Genomic DNA, 18,138 nt, shown 5'->3' on the forward strand with positions numbered 1-18,138 from the left:
GGCAAACACAAGGGGCTCCAACATCAATGAATAACCTGTTTTTGGCACAACGGTAAGCATGCTGCTTCATTATTGTTTTGTTTTTTAACATTCTGCTTAAGGTCTTCTCTATCCAAGGCCTACGGACAGGGTAAATTGTCCCAGCCTAATCGTTTGGTCAAAGTGTTAGTAATAGGCTATCGAGATAAACAATAAAAACATAAAAGAAAGTAAAGCCTACTAAAAATCCAACAAATAATTGTGTTACAATGATGACAAGTCATACACAAGTAGGCTACTTCATTCCCTCTGGAATTGTATTCAATATGCTCTCTCATTATTGCCACTATAGACTTACACACTGTCAAGGACAGTGTGAGAGGAATAGGCAACATGAATTAGAATTCAATCAAACAAACTCCTTGCACTACCAACTTTGTTAGTATCATCTGCCCTCTAGTGGAGTTACCTTAGCCATCAATTACTCAATATTTTCCATCCCTCTGTCAAATCCACATTCATTCATGCATGCATCCGTCAATTACATTATAGGGACTAAATGTAGGCTATTGAATACAGATTGGGATGATTATAAACAACACTATTTGAAATTAAACATTTTCTGGAAATCGATGTAATCTGTGATGTGTGAAAGGCAGACAGACAATAAAAAAAATATTTATGCTATGTCCGGGGAACACCATACAACAACTGCAACAACATTTATAACAAACAGCTCATGCTCTTTTTCTACCCTAGATGGGGCTATGGGATAAATGGGGGCGTTTGTTTACGGGTTCGTACACCCCTCTAACCAACGTCAACTTTCAAGTGCCAGTTGCCTAGTGACGAAAAAGCCAGTGATGATTTCCTGTGTTTTAAAAGCGTCTTGTACCCTGCGCTAAATAAGTTAGAAATCTGAATTTATAGTGTGCAGAAAATGGGAGATATTCACAGCCGTGTCTTCAATTAGTTAACTAGATTATACCCTTTGAATTTGGGGTAACAGTTAGACTGTACGATTTGAAGTCATGAATAATTACATGTTTATCAGAGTTGTTGGAAAGGGGAGTTATGGAGAGGTGAATCTGGTGAAACACAAAACCGACCGTAAGCAGGTAAGAATACAACAATCCACTTCAAAACATGGTTTGAAAAACGTTATAATAGGTTTGTTTGACTCGGACACATGTAAGTTATTCCCTTCCCTGAATCCTCGATATCACAAGTTAGCAACTAGCAAGCTAACCAACGTTCATATTACTGCCGATCGTATCTACAAATAAGGTAGATACGTTTACCATTTAGAAATAAAGAACTGCGGCAAATGTTGTGAACATTCTGTCTAGACAGAACGTTGGCCACATGCGTCTAGACAGAACGTTTGCAGAGTGAAATATGTTACGAGAAGTCGAACTCGTTTCTCCTGTTTTCCTTAGTATGTCATAAAGAAGTTGAACTTGACCACGTCCTCGAAACGTGAGCGGCGAGCCGCGGAACAAGAGGCTCAGCTTCTCTCGCAACTACGACACCCAAACATCGTGACATACAGGGAGTCGTGGGAAGGAGAAGACTGCCAGCTCTACATCGTCATGGGCTTCTGCGAGGGAGGCGACCTCTACCATAGACTCAAGCAACAGAAGGGGGAACTCCTACCTGAAAGGCAGGTGGTGGAGTGGTTCGTCCAGATAGCTATGGCCCTTCAGGTACATTGAAGTGCATCAAATCATAGCTGAGATTGTATAACAATTGATTGATATGCTGCAACATCTACTCTTCCTCTTTCCATTCGTTTTGGCAGAGGCTGAGGCTTATGTACAGGAGAGTCAGTGACAACATCTGACTTTTTTCTCTGTTGAATTGTATGTAGTATCTACATGAGAAGTGTATCTTGCATCGGGACCTGAAGACCCAGAATATCTTTCTGACCAAGACTAACATCATCAAAGTGGGGGACCTTGGCATCGCCCGTGTTCTGGAGAATCAGAATGACATGGCCAGCACCCTCATAGGAACACCATACTATATGAGCCCGGAGCTGTTCTCCAACAAACCCTACAACCACAAGGTACGGTATACTTAGTAGATCAATACTTGAGATCATCACTGTTTAGAGCAGCAGTTCTATTGAGCCAGACACAATCGGAGGAGATTGCTGTTGTGTGCACTAGGCCCTTTTATTTGCAAACTTCAAGCCTCCTTTTCTCCCCAGTCTGACGTGTGGGCACTGGGCTGCTGTGTGTATGAGATGTCCACCCTGAAACATGCCTTCAATGCCAAGGACATGAACTCACTGGTGTACCGCATTGTAGAGGGAAAGGTCAGTCAGTCCCTTACGTCTTTTCCCAAATGAGTAGTCATGATCAGTGTTCCCTCTAAGTTGTGCGCTCCCCAGGAATGCCATGCGAAAGAAATATCAGCCTGCGCAGGGAAACACAAGATTGAACTTTCTAGTTTCCCCCTTTGGTTAACACTATCAACGCTTCCCTCTACTGTGGGAATTGTGATCTAATCAACGCAATATTAGCCACTTTCAATGCAACATACCGAAACAAAATGATCTATGCAAGACTTAGTATGCAAAACTAACTATGCAAGAGACTTTCTTGTTGGCAGAACGCATTGGAGTAGGATTCTATTGCATTGACAGGCAGGACTCAGGCCCATACTCTACACAGACCAATGCAGCATAACCAGTCAGAGCTGCAGTAGACCTATATGCAAATAGATCATTGCCATATATGGATCTGTGCCATTCACTTTGAACTGGATTGTGTTTACAGCATGAGTGGTCGTGAGTAGTTGCGCTTGTTTTGAGATCAGTGAGAGTTGCATGTAGCCACGTATGCACATCTGTTCATATGCTTTGCTAGTAAGTGAGTTATTATCCCAGATATAGCACATTTCTAGTCCTCAATGGGGGAGTGGTTGCTTTCTACAAGAGCACAAAATGTGTACACTTCTAGCCATCTTTGAAAAGTGACTCAGGTAAATAGCCTTTTTTTGTGTTAAAGGGGTAGTGTTGTATTTTGAGACAGTCTTGAATAAGCTAAGTAGCCAATAGGCAGAGGGTAGCATAATTTGTCTGATTCTCTGTAATAAAGGTATGGGAATAATAAAGTTTTGTTTTTTGTTGTAAAGTGGTTTCTTGCATCAAACAACACATTTTCAGTCGCCTCCTTGTCTGGAGGACAAGTGGAGAAACCGGTTAATATCTTGTTCAGTGTAGGCCTACATTCCACACCACCCATTGGCTGCTCCTGTAGGCTGATTGATAGAACAGCTATGTTAAAATGTTATGTAATGCATTTTGTCCATAGTTTTTTTTAATGGTGGGCCACTCTAATAGGCCTACATTATGATCAATTAGCCACAGTATCCTACGTGGCCACTGTTATAACTGTAACTTAAAGCTGATACAGACTCAGTCTTCACAGTAAAAGCGCAACAGAAATTGCACACAATTTTCAGAATGTTAAAAGTTAGAGGGAACATTGGTCATGATGAGAATATTTGTTTGCTACTAGATTCATTGATCTATTTTCCTGTCATCCAGTTGCCTCAGATGCCGAATAAGTATGACCCTCAGCTGGGAGAGCTGATAAAGAGCATGCTGTGTAAGAGACCAGAGGACAGACCTGATGTCAAACATATCCTACGTCAGCCCTACATCAAACGACAAATCGCAATGTTTTTAGAGGCCACCAAAGAGTAGGTGGCTTCATTTGTTGTAGTACCTGGCTAACGCTTTCTTTCTCTCTCGCTTCTTTATATGTTGAACAAATATTTAGTAAATGTGTAGGATTGATGTCATCTTGGATATCTTGTTTGTTCAAATCACTCTAGGAAAACTGCCAAGTCCATAAAGAAAGCTGTTGGTGGTAGTAGCAGAAGACCCAGCGCAGCGTCTATGGTTTCGTCTAAGCCCAGGCCCGAGCCCCCTCCTCAATGTCCCCAGCCAGACCTAAACACCAAAGGGAAAGGGGTGAGAGTGAACAGCTAACAGAACAGCACTAAAATACTCTGGGAAAATATATATATATATATATATATATATATATATATATATATATATATATATATACAGTGCCTTGCGAAAGTATTCGGCCCCCTTGAACTTTGCGACCTTTTGCCACATTTCAGGCTTCAAACATAAAGATATAAAACTGTATTTTGTTGTGAAGAATCAACAACAAGTGGGACACAATCATGAAGTGGAACGACATTTATTGGATATTTCAAACTTTTTTAACAAATCAAAAACTGAAAAATTGGGCGTGCAAAATTATTCAGCCCCCTTAAGTTAATACTTTGTAGCGCCACCTTTTGCTGCGATTACAGCTGTAAGTCGCTTGGGGTATGTCTCTATCAGTTTTGCACATCGAGAGACTGAAATTTTTTCCCATTCCTCCTTGCAAAACAGCTCGAGCTCAGTGAGGTTGGATGGAGAGCATTTGTGAACAGCAGTTTTCAGTTCTTTCCACAGATTCTCGATTGGATTCATGTCTGGACTTTGACTTGGCCATTCTAACACCTGGATATGTTTATTATTGAACCATTCCATTGTAGATTTTGCTTTATGTTTTGGATCATTGTCTTGTTGGAAGGCAAATCTCCGTCCCAGTCTCAGGTCTTTTGCAGACTCCATCAGGTTTTCTTCCAGAATGGTCCTGTATTTGGCTCCATCCGTCTTCCCATCAATTTTAACCATCTTCCCTGTCCCTGCTGAAGAAAAGCAGGCCCAAACCATGATGCTGCCACCACCATGTTTGACAGTGGGGGATGGTGTGTTCAGGGTGATGAGCTGTGTTGCTTTTACGCCAAACATAACGTTTTGCATTGTTGCCAAAAAGTTCAATTTTGGTTTCATCTGACCAGAGCACCTTCTTCCACATGTTTGGTGTGTCTCCCAGGTGGCTTGTGGCAAACTTTAAACGACACTTTTTATGGATATCTTTAAGAAATGGCTTTCTTCTTGCCACTCTTCCATAAAGGCCAGATTTGTGCAATATACGACTGATTGTTGTCCTATGGACAGAGTCTCCCACCCCAGCTGTAGATATCTGCAGTTCATCCAGAGTGATCATGGGCCTCTTGGCTGCATCTCTGATCAGTCTTCTCCTTGTGTGAGCTGAAAGTTTAGAGGGACGGCCAGGTCTTGGTAGATTTGCAGTGGTCTGATACTCCTTCCATTTCAATATTATCGCTTGCACAGTGCTCCTTGGGATGTTTAAAGCTTGGGAAATCTTTTTGTATCCAAATCCGGCATTAAACTTCTTCACAACAGTATCTCAAACCTGCCTGGTGTGTTCCTTATTCTTCATGATGCTCTCTGCGCTTTTAACGGACCTCTGAGACTATCACAGTGCAGGTGCATTTATACGGAGACTTGATTACACACAGGTGGATTGTATTTATCATCATTAGTCATTTAGGTCAACATTGGATCATTCAGAGATCCTCACTGAACTTCTGGAGAGAGTTTGCTGCACTGAAAGTAAAGGGGCTGAATAATTTTGCACGCCCAATTTTTCAGTTTTTGATTTGTTAAAAAAGTTTGAAATATCCAATAAATGTCGTTCCACTTCATGATTGTGTCCCACTTGTTGTTGATTCTTCACAAAAAAATACAGTTTTATATCTTTATGTTTGAAGCCTGAAATGTGGCAAAAGGTCGCAAAGTTCAAGGGGGCCGAATACTTTCGCAAGGCACTGTATATATATATATATATAAATTACAGACGCCTACATGCTTTGTAAGTAGGAAAACCTGCAAAATCGGCATTGTATCAAATACTTGTTCTCCCCACTTACAAAGCATGTAGACGTCTGTAATTTTTATCATATGTCATACTTCAACTGTGGGAGACGGAATCTAAAACAAAAATCCAGAAAATCACATTGTATGATTTTTAAGTAATTAATTTGCATTTTATTGCATGCAATAAGTATTTGATCACCTACCAACCAGTAAGAATTCCGGCTCTCACAGACCTGTTAGTTTTTCTTTAAGAAGCCCTCCTGTTCTCCACTCATTACCTGTATTAACTGCACCTGTTTGAACTCGTTACCTGTATAAAACACACCTGTCCACACACTCAATCAAACAGACCCCAACCTCTTCACAATGGCCAAGACCAGACAGCTGGAAATTACAGGCCTCTCTCATCTTTTTTTAAGTGGGAGAACTTGCACAGTTGGTGGCTGACTAAATACGTTTTTGTCCCACTGTATGTGTGTGTGTGTTATCATCACACAGGTGCATCTTGTGCTGTGGACAAAAAGCCACTCTAATATGTGCAGTTTTGTCACACAACACAATGCCACAGATGTCTCAAGTTTTGAGGGAGCGTGCATTTTTCATGCTGACTGCAGAAATGTCCACCAGAGCTGTTGCCAGAGAATTGAATGTTCATTTCTCTACCATAAGCCGCCTCCAATGTTGTTTTGGAGAATTTTGTAGTATGTCCAACCCGCCTCACAACCGCAGACCACGGCAGCCCAGGACCCCACATCCAGCTTCTTCACCTGCAGGATTGACTGAGACTAGCAACACCGACATCTGATGAAACTGAGGAATATTTCTGTCTGTAATAAAGCCATTTTGTGGGGAAATACTCTTTCTGATTGGCTGGGCCTGGCTCCCCAGTGGATGGGCCTATGCCCTCGAAGGCCCACCCATGGCTGCACCCCTGCCCAGTCATGTGAAATCCATAGATTAGGGCCTAATGACTTTATTTCAATTGACTGATTTCCTTATATGAACTGTAACTCATTAAAATTGTTGTATGTTGTGGTTATATTTTTGTTTGAGAGAGAGAGACAGTGAGAGATACAGGCCATAAAGTAAAAAATATGCTCATCAAGTTGCACAAGTGTCTTAATTGTTTTCATTGTGGTGTGTTTGTTCTATTTCTGTTCTCATTCATAGGAGATGAACTCACAAAGGCGTAATGGATACAATGGAATCATAAAAGACGCCCCACCCAAGACATATCTAACACCCAAATTCCCTGCATCAGACATTCTCAACACCACTGGTGCATCCTTAGCAACCATCAGTAACATTGACATTGATATCCAGCCACAGGAAGAGGAGAGAAGGGCCCAGAGAGGGGATCCCTCCCACCCTCGGCCTGCCCCTCGCAGGGTGCTATCAGGTGTCAGTTGTAGGGTAGAGGAGAGGAGGACCGCCAATGGACCTCTAATGCAGTGCGCTTTGAATCACAGAGACGGAGTCAGAACCTCTGTAGAGAAAACTGTGAACATGGACGATAAGGATGACACAACAGAGCTACTCAAAGATGTGGTCATTGAGAGCCCTGCACCTGAACAGACCGTAAGTCTGAATGTTTCCACCAGCTTGCCTGAATCAAGGTCTGCAGGGGAATTCAAAGTGGAATCCACTGGACAGACTTTTGAAGTAAATATCGATAACAAAGATGACACCATGAATCTTCTGAAGGAGGATCCCACACAAAAACATCCTGCAGATGTCAGAGTAAGTATGTGCGCTGTGCTACACACAGTGCACATACATTAGTAAATTCTGTGAATGAGTTGTAGTTGTAAGCCTCTGTGTTATTGTCTTGTCTTTAAAGGAGAGCTTGGAATCCACAGAAAAGCTCCTAGAGACCCTTCCTCCTGTTATAACACTGGTAAGAACCAGTTTGTTCTCATATTGTGGGAATTTGTTTATTCTGTAGGCTACCACACTCCATATAGCACATCCTTTAGAGGTCATTGATGCTAGTTATGTTTTATCTGTGTATGTAGGAACCCTGTCACATGGAGCACCTCTCTCCAGTCCCAGAGCAGGACACGCTCCCTCTGTGTACGCCTTCCTCCTCTGAGCCATTTGTCTCCCGGCAATGCAGGCAGAAGGACAGGAGGTGGATACAGAGTGATCCGGACAAGGTGAGGACAGTGACTGGGGGACTTTATCATGGCTTTGAGCTGTCAAAGTGCTTTGGAACCTAAAGGCTCTTCAACCTTTGCTTGTTCTTTCCCAGTGTAAAGTGACAGGTCCTAGACCTCTACCGCCTCCTCCTGTTGATGCAATGGTAGTGGAGGAGAAGAAGAGGAGCAGGGCAAACACAGAGAAGAAGAGGGCTACCACAACAAACTCTTCCACAACCATTAACTCCTCAAAGGACAGCAACATTCCACTGACACAAGTGAGGTCAATGCACTAAACAGCTACTGCTCAAACATAGGGTTGAGGTCTTGGAATATACACTGAGTGTACAGAACATTAAGGACACCTCTTTCCATCACATAAACTGACCAGGTGAAAGCTATGATCCTGTTAAATCCACTTCAATCAGCGTAGGTGAAGGGGAGGAGACCGGTTAAAGAATGATTTTTTTAAAGCCTTGAAACCGTTGAGGCATGGATTGTGCATGTGTGCCATTTGAGGGTGAATGGGCAAGACAAAATATTTAAGTGCCTTTGAATGGGGTATGGTAGTAGGTTCCAGGCGCACCTGTTTGTGTCGAGAACTGCAAAAAAAAAAGTTTTCACCGTGTATCAAGAATGGTCCACCACCCAGAAGACATCCAGCCAACTTGATACAACTGTGGGAGGCATTGGAGTCATGGGCCAGCATCACTATGGAACGCTTTTAACACCTTGTAGAGTCCATGCTCCCGACTAATTGAGGCTGTTCTGAGGGTAAAAGGGAGGGGTGCAACTCAATATTATGAAGGTGTTCCTAATGTTTGGTATACTCAGTGTATACTGCTAATTGTATATTGTCAATTATATTTCCTTTTTGTTGAAATAAAGTTGTTCCAACTTACAATAAGTTTAATGCCCATGTATTTAGATGGTAATTACATAGGCAGGTAAAGTTTAATATCTCTACTGCTTCCAGGAGCGTCCTCTTTCAGCCAGGGAGAGGAGAAGACTGAGGCAGTCCCAGGAGAACCCAAGCCAACCAGGTTCACTCCTCTGCTGTGTTCTCAATATATCGTATGACCATAGGACCAGACAGAATTGGCAAGGGCCATTTTGTCATATTAAACAATAAAGCGGTAGCTATGCTTTGTATTGCTCACTGTAGTATTCTTCTTTCCTGCGGTTGTCAATACAGTAAGAAGGGCGTCGAATGAGGTTGCCTCGTTACATAATAAGCAGCCAGAGTTCCAGAACCCCACTGTCACTCTCTCTGTATCTGACATGGGCAAGGAAACAAACAAGGTAACTAACTATAGGTTGATCTCCATTGTCTTACTGTTACAGTAAATTAAATCAGTGTATAATTGGCTTCAGTCTATGACAGTGGTGTATTCTTCTCTAGCAGGACAGGTTGCTGGGGCGACCGTCTGACGACGATGAATACAGCTCCTCCACCAGCTCAACTGATCACTCTGAGAGGGACTGCAAAGAGGGGTAAAAACAACTTGTTCTGGCTCTTTGGGACCAGTGCCACCCCCCCCCACCCATATAAGCACAAAGCCCTTTAAGTGTTGCTGGTGATATGCGCATTTAAATCTGACACATTTTTTTTTTATTGCAGAAAGAGTGAATCCAGTGATTTGCAGGACCTGGTTCAGAGGATGGCCCATACATTGCGAATGGATGGCAGAGATGCTGTTAGTGAACTGGATGGTGGTGGTAGATCTGGCTCTACTCCACTGGCTGAGTTTAAGTTGAACAGGAAGTACAGGGACACACTGGTGCTGCATGGGAAAGCTAGAGAGGAGCAGGAGTTCCACTTCAGTGAATTACCCAACGGTCAGTCTCAGCCAAAACAGTCTCCCTGAGCATCCTTAGCAGAATCAATGTGTGTTTCAATGCAATATTGCCCTGGTGACTGGTTTATCACTGAGAAATCAATTTATTTCTTGTTTTGAAGTGGATTCAAAACAAAAATTGTATTCAACTCTCCTCTTAAAAGGCACCACATCTGGACCGGCGAAGGTCCGCAGAGCCATTGAGCACCTGAGAACAGATGTGGTGAAGGGACTGGGGGTGAAGCTGTTGGACAGAGTCCTGGACATAATGGAGGACGATGACGAGGACAAACGAGAGGTTAAGATTCAAAATGACATCCATGATCGTGCTTCCAGCTAGACATGGCTGTAATCTCAGTTTTATTCTTTCTCCACACACAGCGGTGTCTTCGGGAGCAGATGGGAGAGGACAAGTACCAGTCATATGCGCTGATGGTGCGGCAGCTAAAGTTCTTTGAGGATGTTTCGTTCAAGGGTTAAGTTCAGCTAATGAACAATGCAATACTTTTGTATAGACAATCGCATCTCCATATTCTATGTATAAATTAATGTAGACTATTTTAAAACCTCACTTTAAATATAAATACATAATCTAATTTTCCATTAAGGTTACAATATGCAATGAGTCTTCTGTTACCGTTTTTCTACCTGTCAGGTAGATTGATTATTGTAATGAAATATTTATAATGCAAACTAGTGCAATAATAAATGTACCTATAAACACATAGGAAATTCTTAATTTCCTGATTGTATATAAGTTGCAGGATGTAGAAGTACTGTATTGTAGATATTTCCATCCCCTTTGTTTGACTTTATAAAATCATTTAAAGTTCTTTATTTATCCTTACATTACATAGATTCTTATATCCACATTATTAAACCGTTGGGATGATAACATGAGTGCAGTCTACAAAGTATCCACAGTAGCAAATCTGTTTATTGTACATTGACATTCCACCACTGTTTGGCATAATACCCTGTAACAAAGGGTTCCTTTAAACAAGGATTTATTGTACAGACATAGGGTTATTTTCAGTCACAAAACGTGTCTTGGGCAAACTGGTACAAACAGTCATGATCTACTTGTGCTTCTTCTTCTTCAGATTCTCCTGAGGCTTTTGAAGGGTTTCTCCTGTAGTCTCTGGTAGGGCTGGCTGCCAGGAGAGGGGGTTCTGTCTGTACATGGGCCAGGGGGGCAGGGTCAGCTGAGAAGGGGAGAGGCGAGGAGACATGGGATAAGGGCGAGATGTTGATGAGAAGAGGGTTAGTCCCGTAAAATGTTTTACATTGCAGATGAGAATGTAATGACTACAGAGTATACATTTTGAATAAACCTGAGTCAAGGTGGGTCTGTGGGTGCACTCTTTGCACAGGTGCAACATTTTCTGCTTGGCACAACATCAAGTACACATATTCAGGGACAATGGAATGAAACTTAACTCACCAAACAAGACACAGCAAAACCTCCTAACACTATGTACACAGTCCACCCAAACTGTTCAATGATGAGGCCATAAGCGAATCCGATCACCTGGAGGGTAATGCAAGGGGTTAGCCTAATAATGGACTAAAGGAGCCTAATGTTACACCTTCCATTCCAAGATATTACATGTTCTGTTTAAAGACTAACTGGCTTTGGAAGCCAAAACAGCCAAATACATATAAACGTGAATCGATTGTCAATTTGGTTCTAGAAACATAAATCCCTCTACTTTCAAATCATTTTAAAAAATGGAGGATACACACTTACTCTACACTGTTTTAACACAGCTGCAGCCGACAGTATTTTTTTGTGACGTTCATCTTCCATTACAAACAGGTGTTCAGAGACAGATGGCTAATTAGTACAGGTAGTTAGTTCACTCTGTCTTAGATAAACTCGAATGGAAATGCAACCTGGTCTCAGAGCATTTCGTATTATTCTGTATGTAAATCTGAGAACCCAATTGAGATTTATATGTTACATTTCGTATGGTGTGTATTAATTTGTGGATCTCCATCAGTATTCATATGTTAAGAATTTGCAAAAAGTACAATGTTACAAATTTGTAAGAACTTGTTACAAATTCTAGCTAGGTGGCTAACGTTAGCTAGGTGTTGGTTTTAAGGTTAAGTTTATGAGTTAGGTTAAAGGGATAGTGTTAGCTAACATGCTAAGTAGTTGTAAATTAGCTAAAAAGTAGTAAGAAAACCGAACAAAAATATTAACGCAACATGTAAAGTGCCGGTGTCATGAGCTGAAATAAAAGATCCCAGAAATGTTCCATACGCACAAAAAGCATCTCTCAAATGTTTTTGTTTACATCCCTGTTAGTGAGCATTTAATCCTTTGCCAAGATAATCCATCCACCTTACAGGTGTAGCATATTGAGAAGCTGATTAAACAGCATGATCATTACACAGGTGCACCTTGTACTGGGGACAATAAAAGGCCATCCTAAAATGTGCAGACAACGCCACAGATGTCTCAAGTTGAGGAAGCATGCAATTGGCATGCTGACGGCAGGAATGTCCACCCGACCTGTTGCCATACAATTTTATGTTAATTTCTCTACCATTATGTTTTAGAGACGTCCAATCGGCCTCACAACCACAGACCTTGTGTAACCATGCCAGGCTAGGACCTCCACATCCGGCTTCTTTACCTACGGGATCGTCTGAGACCAGCTACCCGGACAGCTGATGAAAATGACAACTATTTCTGTCTGTAATAAAACCCTTTCGTGGGGAAAAACTCATTCTGATTGGCTGGGCCTGGTTCCTAAGTGGGTGGGCCTACATGTCATGTGAAATCTATTGATTAGCGCCTTATTAATTTATTTAAATTGACTGATTTCCTTAAGAAATGTAACTCAGTAAAATCGTTAACTGTTGTTTATTTTTCTTCAGTATAGTTGAAAAGTAGCTAATTAGCTAAAATACTAAAGTTGTCTGATGAGATTCAACCTTTGGGTTGCTAGATGTTCACGTTATTTTTCCATAAGTAACCATCTGTCTTGTGTAACCATACCAAACGTAACATATCATACTCATGAGTGTCTCGGATTTACGTTTACTATGTTACGTCTAGTCTATGAGACCAGGATGGGAAATATGGCCATGTGGGAACCCTAAACAAATGGAACTGGGAGTCATGATCAACGGCTAGGGTTAAACCTAGTGTAAAAACAACACACTGAAAAGTACATTTTAATAGGCATGTTTGTCAGGCCACTCACCGCTGAGGCAAGTATGATTCCTTGGAAGATCTGCTCCGCCAGCTTTTGTCCTTTATAATCCTAAAACATCACCAAGCCATTTGCAAAGTTTATCATTTTTGAGGAAAGACTGGTAGATTGTTACATCACAACTGGAAAACTAATATCTGACGTGTCAATCAATAATCAAGACAGATCAAGAAGGTTCATCAAAAGTGGTGCCTTGAAGAGTAGTATTATTATAGGCTTTGTGATTGGGGATGCATTTATACATTTGGTTCGAACTCTAGGGCATGCACAATAACACAGGGGATCTATCTTGCGGTGCAATGATGTGCCATATGGGCATCTAGCTGGCTAGCATCCAAACATTGATCAATGTTTGATTCCAATAATATGACATGGATTTATGGTTGGATGAATAGTTATTTAATTATTATACTCTTAACAATGTTCAATATTATTTTTGCATCGAATTTCGGTTCGAACTAATTTATACGTTATTGCTCCCTAGCTAGCTTACTGCAACTGCTTGAAATTGTAGCAAACGTTAGCTAGCCTTTGATTAATCTACTCATTATTTTTTATTTGTAGCTATTTGCAACAGTCTTTGAATTCAGTAATAGTTCAAATTCTTACCATGTGTGTTGGAATGGAGTTAAATATTGACAACATCTTTCTACGTCCGATAGCTAATCAGTTTAAAGTAAAACTGCATACAATTTGTCTGGTTAGACTTCCGGTTTCAAAAAGCATACGTAGTATTTCGAAGGACTGTTGATGCATTCAAGCCAACGGCCGTATTAGAGAGCATCAACATGACCGCAGGCGACTGCCGATTGACTGATCTAAAACTCAACTTGCATGATAAATAATTACTAATTGTTATTTGTAGATCAGTCAGTCAGTCACAATTTAACCATGATACATTGCTGTTTTGAGCCATAGACTGTAAAAGGAAAGGGGAAAGTATTCGATCAAGTGACACCATTCAAATCTAAATCCAATTTTATTTGTCACAAGCGCTGAGTACAACTGGTGAATACTTTACATTAACATGCTTGCTTACTACCCCTTCCCAACAATGCAGAGTTTTAAAATAAAATACTAAGATAAGGAATAAAATAAAATACACAAGAATAGAGCTACAGTGCATTCAGAAAGTATTCAGACCCCTTGACTTTTTCCACATGTTGTTACTTTACAGCCTTATTGTAAAATTGATTCAATTTGGGTTTTTTTTCTCATCAATCTACACACACAATACCCCATAATAACGAACCAAAAACAGGATTTTAGAAATGTTTGCATATTTATTAAAAATACAAAAACAGAAATATCACATTTACATAAGTATTCAGACCATTTACTCAGTACTTTGTTAAAACATCTTTGGCAGCGATTACAGCCTCGAGTCTTCTTGGGTATGATGCTACAAGATTGGATCACCTGTATTTGGGGAGTTTCTTCCATTCTTCGCTGCAGATCATCTCAAGCTCTGTCAGGTTGGATGGGGAGTGTTGCTGCACAGCTATTGTCAGGTCTTGTCTTGTTTTGCACGCTTTGTACAATTGAATACATGCTCTCAGGGTAAGTAACCATTTATACTGTACCAACTGAATCAACATAACAGACTCTGAAACAAGGATTCAGCATACTGTTACTTTTAGAACAAAGGTTTCTCAGAAACTCAACTTTCACTTTAGCAATGACATCTTAACATTTCAAACAAATACAATACCAAAGCACTTCAAGTCAACTTTTCAATAACAAGTTTACAGTCTGGAACTCTTTTAGGGCAGTGATCTGCATACACCCTTTGACATTTCACAGGTCTAGGACAGCTCTGGGCTTGACCTCTCTTCCTGACCTTGTGTGATATGATGCTGAGCATGCTTCTGTGTCAGTCAACAGTTCTTGTGGTGTTGCAGGTAAGAATGGTGTATGTTGTGCTGTGTTTGTGTTTTAGTCCATCACATTCTCTTTCAGGGGAACAGTTAATCTTGTCAGTGTATTGTTCTTTTGTGTTCAGTAGGTGACGACGATTGCGGCGGTACACTGCTCCTTCTGCAGTGAGGACGCGATATGAACATTCAGTGTCAGCTGGCTGTATGACGACTGCTGGCTTTCAGTGGCCATGCTCCTGGATTGTAACTGACTCTCTGTCGTTCAGTGGTGGCAGTGGTCTCGCTGACCTGTCGCAGTATCGCTTTTGTTGTTGATGTCTCTGTGCACGTTTTTCATGCATTTCCTTTTAGCTGACGACCTCAGGTTGCAGCTGCTGGTTGGTGCTGGGAAGGATTGAGCGAAGACTGCGGCTCATCAACAGCTGCGCTGGTGATTTGAAGTTGTCAACTGGAGTGTTGTGGTATTCAAGGAGACTGAGGTAGGGGTCTCTCTTGTCTGCTTTTGCGTTGTCCATGAGTGATTTGGCAATCTGCACAGATTTTTCAGAAAGCCATTACATTCAGGGTAATGTGGGCTTGTGGTGACGTGTGAACTCCCATGCTTTTGTGAAGGATTCAAACTCATTTGATTTGTAAGAGGGGCCATTGTCAGATATTAAAGTCTCTACAATGCCATTCCTGGCAAAGATTGCATTCAGCTTGTGTATCACAGCTGCAGATGTGTTGCTGTGAAGCTTGTCGAGTTTGAATTATCTGCTGTAGTAGTCCACTGTTACGTTGTAGTCCTTGTTGTCCTGGGTGAACAGATCGGTTGCCATGACCTGCCAGGGATCTGTCTGGGTTACAGTAAGGTAACATTAGCTCTTTGGTGTTTGAGGGGCGTCGTTCAAGACAGGCAAGATTTTACCAGCAATGTCCACTATTTGTTTGCACATTGTAGGCCAAAATAAAACGTCCAGTGCTCTCTGTTTGCACTTTTCCATGCCCATGTGTCCAGCATGGATCTTTGTCAAAATCTCTTCTCTGAAACTGGCAGAAATTATGATTTTCTCTCCTTTGAAAATTATTCAGTTGATATGTGATAGTTCATCACAATGGTTCCAGAACTCTGAGACACTCGAAGGGGATTTTCTCCTCTCCTCAGGCCATCCATCCTGTATGACTTTCCTCAGCTGTGTGAGTTGTGAGTCCTTTTCTGTTTCTGCTCGGCTCCCCTTCAGTTTCATGTCACTAACTGGTAAGCTGTTGTACACAGTGTGCACTTGAATGTCTGAGGCTGCTGTCCTTGTAGGTAAGAAACTTCCTGGAGAGTGTGTCTGCGACAGGGATGTCTTTGCCTGGACGGTGAGTGATTGTGAAGTTGTATTTTTGTAGTTGAAGGATCTGTAGCCTTGGAGAGGCTGCGGCTAGTGGATTCCTCATGATTGACTCGCAAGGCTTGTGGTTGGATTCCACAATGACTTGTCGTCTATATGTAAAGATGGAAACGCTTACATCCAAACAGAATGGCGTACAGCTGCTTTTCGATTTGAGCGTTGTTGATTTCACGGTCTGTGAAAGATTTGGAAGCGTAGCCGATGGGCTTTCCTTCTTGCAGTAGTACTGCACCTAGTCCATTCTTCGACGCATCCACTTGGAGTCTGAGCTCTTTGTTGGGGTCATAGTAGGCAAGGACTGGTCCTGGTTCTCTCGTGATCAAGTATTTCAGTCTCTGGAAAGCAATGTTGTGTTGCTTGTCCCAGAGGAACTCACTGGACTGCTTTAGCAGCTGACGCAGAGGTGCATTAGCATTGGAGAGGTTGCGAACTTGGTTAAGTAGTTGACCATGCCAAGCACTGTTTCCAGCTCTGCAGGGTTCTTTGGTGGATCCATTTATTTTATGGCTGAGATCTTCTGTGGATCTGGCTTGATTCCATTCGCTGTGAGAAGATGTCCGAAGTAGCTGACCTCTGTAGCGCCGACTGTGCTCTTCTCGGGGTTGAGCCGAATTCCTCTCTCGCGGGACCTTTGCAGCATCGCACAGAGGTTTCTGTCGTGTTACTCCTTGGTTTGACCATACACAAGGATGTCATCCACAATTGACACAACTCTGTCGAGGCCTTCGTACACTTCGTCGATCTTTCACTGAAACTCGTCTTGGACTGTGGCAATCCCAAACGGCAGGCAACAAGACCTGTAGCGTCAAAACAGTGTGTTGAACATTGTGAGCTTAGATGACTCTTCTGTGAGCTTGATAGCCCAGTAGCTTGCCCTGGCTTTCATGACACTGAAGTAGCGTGCTCCTGCTAGCTTGTGTGTGATGCCATTTAGCTTTGTTAAAGGGTAAAAGGGGGGTTTGATAGCCTTGTTCAAGTCTCTTGGGTCAAGACATACTCTAAGCTTGCCTGTGCGTGGTTTCTCCACCACCACTAACACGTTTACCCAATCTGTCGGTTCTGTAACCTTGGTGACTATGTCAGATTGCTCCATGGAATCCAACTCTTTCTTCAGACGGGCACGGAGAGCAAGGGGAATCTTTCTCGTGGGTAGACCACAGGGTCTTGTCTGGGACAAGGTGAATGGTACATTCTCCTGGGAATAATCCTATTCCTGTAAAAACATCAGCAAACTCCTCCATTATATATTCTGTCTCTACTGGTGCTGTCACTGATAAAACTAGCTTGATGTCTGTCACGGTCGTCCTCCTCTTCATCTGAAGAGGAGAGGCGAGATGGATCGGAAGACCAAAATGCGGCGTGGTAAGTGTCCATGGTAAATCTTTAATCAAGAAAGACTGAACACTATACAAACGAGTAACAAAAACAATAAACCAAATTCGACCGTGAAGCTACAAAATGAGACCTGTGCTGAAACAAGCCATCAACATAGACAATCACCCACAAACAAACAGTGCAACCCAGGCTACCTAAGTATGATTCTCAATCAGAGACAACTAATGACACCTGCCTCTGATTGAGAACCATACTAGGCCGAAAACATAGAAATGCCCCAAAACATAGAAAAACAAACAGACTGCCCACCCAACTCACGCCCTGACCATACCAAATAAATACAAAACAACGGAAATCAAGGTCAGAACGTGACAATGAGGTCCATGTCTAAACATGCTTTAAGACCTAGCACTGCAGGTGCTCAAGTGTCAACAATGTAAAAGTCCAACATCATGTCACTTCCCTTATATTTGCATTTGAAAGTGCATGTGTCTTTTACTGCGAGCTGTTTACCATCATAACCAGTCAGTCTGTACGTGATGGGCTGTAGCTCGCACTCAGATGTCAAGCTGCAGTACTTATTCAGAGGAATAATGTTTACTTGCAC

At 41.9% G+C, this 18,138-nt stretch overlaps 2 protein-coding genes across 5 annotated transcripts; one reads left to right on the forward strand and one right to left on the reverse strand.

Annotated features, from left to right (window-relative positions):
- The first annotated feature begins 819 nt into the window (after positions 1-819).
- Positions 820-10,922, forward strand: LOC110527979 (serine/threonine-protein kinase Nek4). 4 transcript variants are annotated; one of them, XM_021609639.2, is made up of 16 exons: positions 820-1,097; positions 1,419-1,685; positions 1,850-2,047; positions 2,192-2,299; positions 3,536-3,690; positions 3,826-3,964; positions 6,911-7,480; positions 7,581-7,637; positions 7,756-7,896; positions 7,992-8,156; positions 8,855-8,921; positions 9,074-9,180; positions 9,281-9,372; positions 9,500-9,717; positions 9,881-10,014; positions 10,098-10,922. In XM_021609639.2, exons 1-16 carry the CDS (start codon positions 1,011-1,013, stop codon positions 10,194-10,196), a joined length of 2,604 nt encoding a protein of 867 aa, XP_021465314.2. In that variant the 5' UTR covers positions 820-1,010; the 3' UTR covers positions 10,197-10,922. The 4 variants fall into 4 exon arrangements, with proteins under 4 accessions (XP_021465314.2, XP_021465315.2, XP_036839382.1 ...); XM_021609640.2 differs by having other exon boundaries at positions 9,284-9,372; XM_036983487.1 differs by having other exon boundaries at positions 6,911-7,318.
- On the reverse strand, positions 10,638-13,642 carry spcs1 (signal peptidase complex subunit 1 homolog (S. cerevisiae)). The gene is given in 4 exon segments (NM_001165223.2): positions 10,638-10,921; positions 11,161-11,247; positions 12,935-12,994; positions 13,553-13,642. Coding segments are annotated over 4 exon segments (309 nt in total). The 5' UTR covers positions 13,589-13,642; the 3' UTR covers positions 10,638-10,795.
- Positions 13,643-18,138: the final 4,496 nt, after the last annotated feature.

Source organism: Oncorhynchus mykiss, chromosome 7 (assembly GCF_013265735.2).
Source record: "Oncorhynchus mykiss isolate Arlee chromosome 7, USDA_OmykA_1.1, whole genome shotgun sequence".
Lineage (NCBI taxonomy): Eukaryota > Metazoa > Chordata > Actinopteri > Salmoniformes > Salmonidae > Oncorhynchus > Oncorhynchus mykiss.

Bases quoted from the DNA above. Each gene is read 5' to 3' on its own strand.
- LOC110527979 (XM_021609639.2), top strand. From the start codon at position 1,011: ATGAATAATTACATGTTTATCAGAGTTGTTGGAAAGGGGAGTTATGGA. The intron at 9,373-9,499 runs GTAAAAACAACT...TTTTTATTGCAG, and splicing joins GAGAGGGACTGCAAAGAGGG to AAAGAGTGAATCCAGTGATT. The intron at 9,718-9,880 runs GTCAGTCTCAGC...TCCTCTTAAAAG, and splicing joins CTTCAGTGAATTACCCAACG to GCACCACATCTGGACCGGCG.